This window comes from Acyrthosiphon pisum, chromosome X (assembly GCF_005508785.2).
Source record: "Acyrthosiphon pisum isolate AL4f chromosome X, pea_aphid_22Mar2018_4r6ur, whole genome shotgun sequence".
In the NCBI taxonomy this organism is placed as follows: domain Eukaryota; kingdom Metazoa; phylum Arthropoda; class Insecta; order Hemiptera; family Aphididae; genus Acyrthosiphon; species Acyrthosiphon pisum.
In genome coordinates this window covers 41,950,546-41,959,329 of record NC_042493.1, presented here as the reverse complement: position 1 = coordinate 41,959,329, position 8,784 = coordinate 41,950,546, and the positions used below count along the sequence as shown (strand labels likewise).

Below are 8,784 nucleotides of genomic sequence, written 5' to 3'. Positions count from 1 at the left end.
AGTAAAAATAGTTTGATTATTTCAACGAGAAACAGTCTAATTATAAGTGACCGAATATCAATTCTTATTCATATCAGAATAATTTTGATATTGATTTTATGTTAAACGGCTTTAGTTAGTTTTAATAAATATTGGTATTATTAAAACAAATTAAACTAGTATCAATCAAAATATCTTTACTATAACTGCATTTCTGTATTAAATATTGAAAATTTAAATACTCATTTTCTATATTCATTGTTTTTTTTATTGTTTCAGCAAGACATTATGAAGTGCTAAAAAGGAATGAGCACTATCAATTTCAAAACAGATGATTTATTAAATCAAACTTTTTGTATAAAACCGATAAAAAGATTAAGCTCATAACAAATATGGAATCTGCAAACAACATTCTTCCTAGAGAGGCAGACATACAAAAAGAGTATATTTTGAAAAAGTATAAGATAGGTTTTCCTAAGTGTGAACTGACATCTGTCCATAAAGATGAAATTCCTTGTGAAAAACCGAATTGTTTATATGACCTTCAAGCATTTCATGTGAATAAGGAACCAAAGTACAAGCTTCGACAAGCAAATACTTTTCCCGGATTGAAAAATTTAGGAGCAACTTGTTACATCAACAGTTTACTTCAACTGTGGTTTCACAATATAAATATTAGAAATGCAATATTAAATTGGGATCCCATGGATGATGAGGATGAAAAAGAAAATGAAACTCTTTTCATTGAAAATTCATATGAGCCGATGACTGTAATTGGTCATCTTCAATTAATATTTGCCCAAATGCAGTTTGGAATTCAGAAAACAATAAATCCTCAACCCTTCGTAAAATCGTTAAATATTGATGTTAATATTCAGGAGGATTCGGAAGAATTTCAAAATTATTTAGTAACATTTTGCCACGAGAAATTAAATTCACAATCAAATGTGTCTGTTAGAGAAATGATAAAAGACAATTTTTTTGGTGAATCTAACAGTGTAACTATATGTTCAAACTGTAAAACTAAATCAGTAACTAAATCACAATTTAGGGAAATTGAATTGTACATTAAATGCTATAAAACCGTAACTGACTGTTTACAAGCGTATTTTAAAAAAGAACAAATGACAGGAAAAGATAAATATGACTGTGAAAAATGTCAAAGTAAACAAAACGCTGTTCGTCAAATTGTATTAACTTCATTACCGAATTTAGTACATCTTAAACTCATGCGTTATGTATATGATAACAATTTGATGATAACAACAAAATTAAATACTGAAATTAGATGCCCGTACACTATAGACATGGGAAAGTATTTTGATGTATCGTGTGAATCATCAAAAGAGAAGCATGTGTATAGTTTATATGGAGCTATAATCCACAAAGGCAGAAATGCAAATGTTGGTCATTTCATTACACATATAAAAGATTTGACAACCGGACAATGGTATGAAATGGACGATGAAAATGTGAAAATGTTGAATACTTATGATTTCAATTTGGAAATTGAAAGCATATTTAAGGAATTAGCATCATTTAAATCTTTCAGCATTTTAACAAACGAGTACAAAACGAATAATGCATACATGTTGGTGTACATAAGAGCTTCCATAGTAATGAAATTAAAAGCCGAATCATCTAACTTCACATTATCACCACGACTGACTGAGTTAATTAAGACCCTAAACAGTTATTATGAAGATAGTTTTTCATATGAAATGGAAAATATAGAATCTGCACAATTCATATCGAATTTAGTTGAAGAAATTAAATGTAATGGAGTAAAAAAAGATGAAGGCGATGCTATTTCGTTTCCCTGGCTAACATCATTGGCGGACACAAGACCTCCTGAGGAAGTTTTTGAAATAAACAACTTATCCATAGTATGTCCACATAACAAACTGAATCCTAATGCATTACACATAACCAAATACATTGGAACAGAACTGGCTGACAAACTGTATGATTTGTATCAAGGGGGTCCAAGACTTAGGTTAAATTCATCATTATGTGATTTATGTGTTAGAAATAGATCTGCCTTAGTATGCATGAGGAAATTAACTGATGGACATAAATATCTCATATCTGACATTCAAGAAGGTTACTCCATAAATAATAATAAAAATGACAAAAACAATGAACAAACTTTTTTTTGGTTAGGAATAAAATCGTCTCAATGTTGGCAGGTAAAATTTTTGAAGATGTTTGATAATTTTCTAAAACGTCACAAAATACTTCCTAATGCAACTTTGCCAATAAACAAAGAATTATTAGGTGCCACTTGTACATCATTAATAGGAATTTTAGATGAAACATTTTTCAATCTAGGTATAGAAAATAATAATATTGAAACAGATGACGACACGGAAAGAATATTATTTGAACCTGATTATAATATTAGTCTGTACAAATTTAAAGAAGAAGTTATGAGTGACTACTTTGAAAACTTAGAAACTGAACGCACTCGCATAATGTTCGATTTCAATGACAACCTGAATAGATATACAGACAATGTTTTTTATATAGAAAATACAGGTAATGAGCGATGGACATTAAATGAAGATATAACATGCCCACACGGTAACTTATGTATAGCTGACGAGACAAGGATATTAGTTCCAAAAAAAGTGAAAAATATTTTGCTACGTTACTTTCCTAAAGTAGAACTTTTTGCTAAAAATACCAAACCATGTAGACTGTGTAAGGCATTTTATAAAAATGTATTCAATCCGAGAATGATAAATTTTATGAGTGGTACTTTACAGAGGAAACATGTATATACTTTAATATGTGATGATACAAGACCTAATTCCACGGAAGAAAATTGTCCATATTTTTGCATTACCAAGGACTTTCTTGAATCTTGGCAAAGATTTACTGCCAGACCTCGTGAAGAACCCAAGCCCCTAATGATTAATAACAAATCCCTCCTTTGCCAAGATCACAATGAATTGCTTTTCAAACCAACATCTAATTTTGTCACTACAGATCAGAGTGTATCAGTGATAATAACCAAAGAAGAATGGTTATATCTGCTAGATTTTTACCAAGCTGATTGTGGAGTATTTGTGTATTTTGATAAAAATGGAATATTTCAAAAGTCCATACCAAAAGTCTGTGGGATATGCAAAAAAAAAACACTGGGCAAAGAAAGAAAGTTTGAGGATTACATAAACAAAAAAATATTTATTCAAGTAAACTCAAACCATTTCAAATTTTACGAAACGGACAGTGAGTTTGTGGGCAATTGTGCGAAGAAATTTAAACAAGATGTTGAATCGACAAATAACGCCAGTGCAGTAGCAGCAGTAGCAGTCTCTTCAATAAACATTGACAACAGAGCTACTGATTATGGAACCAGGAGAATAGGAAGACATATGCCACAGCAACTAAGTTTTATAATGTCATCGAATGATACAGTTTTCTTACTTAAAAATAAGATAGAAAAAGTATTCAATGTCTCGCCCGCTAATCAAATTTTAGAAACAGAATCAGGAAAACCATTAATTGAAAATGAAGCAACATTAAAAGATCTACAAATCTATCCTGGATCAGTGATAAAAGCAAAGTTTATCGATGCATGTTTAACCAAAAAAGTTGCTGTAAAAGAAGGTGAATTTGAAAGTAGTCCACATATGAATTGAACAACCCGACTATTAATTATACATTCAAAAAAAACAGTTTCAATAATTGTTAGTGACTGATTGAATTGTTACTATTATATTTATTTAGAAAACTCTTTTTTAAGATGTCCATGCATCAAGTTTGTATTATATTTTTAATTATTAAGTTTGAAATTATAAAACCATTAATACTATTATGTTAAGGTCAATTTTCAAAATGTTGTAGTGTTGTATCATCCTATAAATTTTTTTTATGTAAAATGATGCCAAAAATTTTTAAGTTTATATTTAATTTTAGGATTTTGAATATGTAAACAGCCACTCATGTATTATAAATAAAAATGTTTACTATATTTACTATATATATATTTGTTTCATGTTTGTTAGTGATATTGGGTAATACACAAGTAATTTTATTATTTTAGTTGTTGGTGGTTTTAAATATTAGCTACTATAATATTACCTACATTATTATTATATAATTTTAAAGTTAGAGTGAATTATAAACTATTAATTATGTGTATTTTATGTGATTTTATTGCATTAATTACATTTTTTTAGTATTATGACAATGTACATTACTATACAATACATCAAAATTAATTTACCTACAAACCTGTATATTATTATTTATTTCCCGAAACAGTAATTTTGGTGGAATAATCACAAATGCCCAAATGGTATAATACTATGTACATTAAACAGACCACATTTTGGGTCGATTCACTCAAACAGTCTGTGCCGTCGGTCTATAAGTCCGTTTTTCACAATGGACTGTATAATATTATGCATTGTTAAAAAAAAAATCTAATAAGTAACAGTAAATTACAATATAGAATATATATTATTACATATTTACATTGTTGAATTGTTCCAATATTAGATATGTGATTGAAAATAATGGCTACAGCTCACCACTAAGGATGGGAATAGAGCCTGCGCATTCCTAAAGCTGACCAGGGACGACCTGGCCAGCCAGGATACCGGAAAGTTCCCGGTGGCCTAACGTATTGGGACTTTTCCCCTGGGCTGGCGGATGCATGAAATAATTTTTTTTTTTTTTAATTAGTATTTATTTATCTATAATATATATGATAAAATATATATTCTAGTCGCTTTATTCTTATTTTAGATTCTGAGCAGATCGAGGACGTTAGTGGTTTTACAATGGTGTTTTTTTTTTTTTATACAAAATGTTTACCTACTAGGAGTTCTTCGAATTCAGCATAATATAGAATCTTATCTTTTAGCAAATTGGATCAAGATGGTACTTTAGAGATGTTATTTTTCGATTTTCTCAATAAATATTTTATGCCATGGGAAAAACCACCGTCAAATTGCGAAAAACCACTAAAAACGGAATTTTAATTTCTCACGCTTTTTATCACCATAGAAACAAATAAAAAATAAATAAAAAACAATTTTAGTTATTTTGTTGAAATTTTTAATATTAAATAACTTACAGGCTATAATAAATAATAACATTATAAAATATCCAGACTGACAAACTGTTTCCGCTCAGTATCGTTTTTCGTATACAATGATTTTAAATCATTGAATATTCAAATTTAATACAATCCACTATACTACACCATTTTGATTTAGCGATGCAATTTCAGCGACTTTTCAGACCAATTGACATTAACACTGCCATAGGTAAGTGCTATTTGAATATTTTTTTCTTACCTATTCGGTACCTATTTAAACAGGCAAATAATACATAGGTTATCATATAATATTATATTATTATAGTTTACATACACATCTAGATAAGTACTGTAAATTAACATAATATTATTTATCGATTAAGTTAATTTGTTCCTAATAACTTGGTGGGCCCCACTAAATTTTGGTAAAATCCAGTTCAACGGGGTTTGGGCTGGTAGAATGTTCTTTTAAAGCAGTGTGGGACGGTATTTACCAATCCTACACTAAGCAGAAGTCTGAACGGTTACTTATGTTTCATGCTTAAAATTTTAATCGATAAAGATAACATTTTCTAATTTTTTATTAGTAATCTGAAGTATATTTATGTGTTTATGACACTGGTGAAATTATAATTTTGATATATTTTTTAGATTTTTTACACTATAGGTAATATAAAACTATTAGAGTTCTTTTGGCGCGAGTGGCACAGCCCCAGCGATACGATGCAAACTCAATTTTACAATATTTATAATATTACATGTTATAAATTATATTTTATATTACGAGAGAAGTAACCCGTGTCCAGCCCAAAATAATGACCTATTTGATATATCGATGCTGCACGATCACGACCGTCGGCAACGTTATTTAGTACTATTAGCAAGGCTGGGCACTAACGAGTTAAAAGTTAAAATTAAGTTAATTAACTCGTTAATTTTTTTACAAATTAACTTTTAACTTAATAAGTTACTTTTTTTTTAGGATTAACGTGTTAACTTTAAGTTAATTTTATTTAAAAGTATCTAAATTAAGTTAATTTTAGTGCAGAGAATAATGCGAATTATTAATGAGGTTTTTAGTATATTTATAATTTACTATTTTAATATAAATTTCCTGTAGACGAAAATAATATGAAAAATAACTTTAATAGTCATTATATGGGCTATATAATATCTACCTACACGCTTATCATTATAAATTGTATTAATAATATTTTCAAAGATAGGTCATACACAGAGGCGATTTTTTTCGGCCCGGGAAATATGGATCAAACCGGCCCTGCACCGAAATTTTTTTACGGTAGGAACATGAAATTTTGACCGAATGTTTATATTATAGCATTTTCTATACATCATAATATTTTGACTTATTTTGAGCTATTTAAGGTACGTTTTCAGTTCATTTTCAACTTATGAGGAACCCTCAATTATATTTTCAAACCTTTGCTATAAAATTGTACTAACTTTTAAGTTTTAAATATAAAATAATTTGCTTAATTTTGTACTTTTGACAAATTTTGTGGCAAGATATATGCATTTTTAAATTGTAACATTTTACAAATTCTTGAGTCATAAGTGTCCATGACATGCATAAAAATTGAAATATCATAAAAAAAGCCAAAGATAATGTTTTATAACGTTAAATTTTACATTAGGTAAATTCAATCTAATAGGTACTAAAGCTAATATTAAAAGGCTGAATACAAATTTACTACCTACGTTGCGCGTGGACCAGAGAGAGAAAACAGACAGTGCACTGTGCATGCTCAACATTCTTACAAATAACCCATTGTTCCAAAAACTACAAAATATTTGATCTAAATTATAAAATACAAAATACTTTAATTTATTCTTTACTACAAAAATGTTTAGTTCAATAATAATAGTATTATGGTATAATAATATAATGAGTTATAATCAACACATTTAAGGGGTAACCAGGACTTTTATGCACAAATAAAAATAAATTAAAAATTATGGTACCTTAATTATTTAAATATTTAAGCTCAGACTTCATAAATATGCAATAATTAAATAATTTTTTTTAACATTATGAATTTCCCATATGTTTTCTATTTCTATTTATAATAAAATTGTATACATTCTCTATAATCAAAACAGTATTCTTCAATATATAATTCAAAGTTGTTAACTTGTAACTAATAATATGATACAGTTTAGTCTTACTAAATAAATAACATAAAAAAATTAATAATGTATTTATAGTTTTAAATTTTAATATAAAAACATAAATTTCAATTAACATGTTGACTGCGTATGTCTTTTGCAGTTCCCGCCCAGTGCGTATGTTACTTTTTTCGTCAAATTTAATTTTGGTACTAAGAAAAAAGTTTTTATATGTGTTCAATAACACATGTTAATCATTTTTTTCAACTTTCAGCTTATGAACTTTCATGACGCCAATTGCCGTCGTTAGCGTCACTGAATTTTTTTTCAACAGTGCGCATGGACGCCAATTGGCGTCTTTGTTATTTTAATTGAATTTTTTTAGAAATGCAACGGAAATCTATAAAATTAAATTAAAAATTTTCAAGTATAACAAAAATTATAAATAAAATAAAAATAAAAAAAATACAATGTATTATGTATAAAACATGAAAAATTATATGAATAAAATTAATTTTTGTTTATTTTTACTTATTAGTTATGTGAAAACTTAAAATTAAAAAAAATACAATTTATTGCGCATGAAATTTTTTAAAACACGTTGTAATACACAAGCTTGGTTTTTTAGGGCAATTTTTTAGGGCGTCACAGTAGTAGGTACTATCTTTTCTGTTATACCATATTTGTAGCACAGCTGACATCTTTTTCGGCGTAGGTAATAGTTTACTTAGAACAATAATGCGAAAATCATATAAACTTGTTGAACCGATATTATATTGATTATATAAATTGTATGAGTTCAAAAGTAGCATTTGTATAATATGTATACCTAGATTTTTGTACCACCCGATTGTTCTTCTTGTGAAAGGGTAATAGCTAATCATCTGGTCCTGTCTGTCAATTCCACTCATAAACTTATTATAATGTTTAATTGGTAATGGTTTGAGAGTTTCTCTACCTTTACGATTAGTGGTTGGCACCATATCATTCTGAAACTCCGATGAAATGTAAGTCACCTCCCTTTTGTCTTTCCACTTTCCTATCATAACATTGTTAGAATATTTTGGAACTGTTTCCCCAACTTTCAGTTTAGCATTTACGACATATTTCGAATTATTAATTACTCTATTCGCCCTCAACGTGCCGGTACAATAAGTATGTTTTTCGACCAGTTTTTGCGCCAAATCATAACTAGGTATTGTAAAAATTGTCCATGAAAATCGAGTGACCTGTGTTTAGTTTTTCTTCCATCAGGTGTAAAACAACATTTGCTGCATGCCCTTTTCCACCCAAATCATCAGTAGCCCCAGTATATAAGGCAAATTTTAATATAATACCATTAGGCTCAGTAAGCATGTATAATTTCATGCTGTACTTATGACGTTTATTCTGGATAAACTGCCTGAATAAAAGGCGTCCTCGCCATAGTATCATCGACTCGACTAAAGAGAGCTCTTTACCGGGGTAATAAACATTACTCATTTTTATCATTAAAATAATTAATCAAAGGCAGTGCCGCAACTACACCAATTTGGGCCCGTGTGTAAATAAAATGAATGACCCCCTCTCATTCTTTAAAATTAAAAAATTAATTTTTCCAAATTTGAAAACATACTTTGGAATTT

At 28.6% G+C, this 8,784-nt stretch overlaps 1 protein-coding gene across 1 annotated transcript; it reads left to right on the top strand.

Moving 5' to 3' along the window:
• Positions 1 to 264: 264 nt before the first annotated feature.
• LOC115032997 (ubiquitin carboxyl-terminal hydrolase 48-like) lies at positions 265 to 4,049 on the top strand. Its single transcript, XM_029486191.1, has one exon. The coding sequence runs from the start codon at positions 372 to 374 to the stop codon at positions 3,624 to 3,626; it is 3,255 nt and encodes a 1,084-aa protein (XP_029342051.1). The 5' UTR covers positions 265 to 371; the 3' UTR covers positions 3,627 to 4,049.
• Positions 4,050 to 8,784: the final 4,735 nt, after the last annotated feature.

Coding starts and splice junctions, on each gene's coding strand:
- LOC115032997 (XM_029486191.1), top strand. CDS start 372: ATGGAATCTGCAAACAACATTCTTCCTAGAGAGGCAGACATACAAAAA.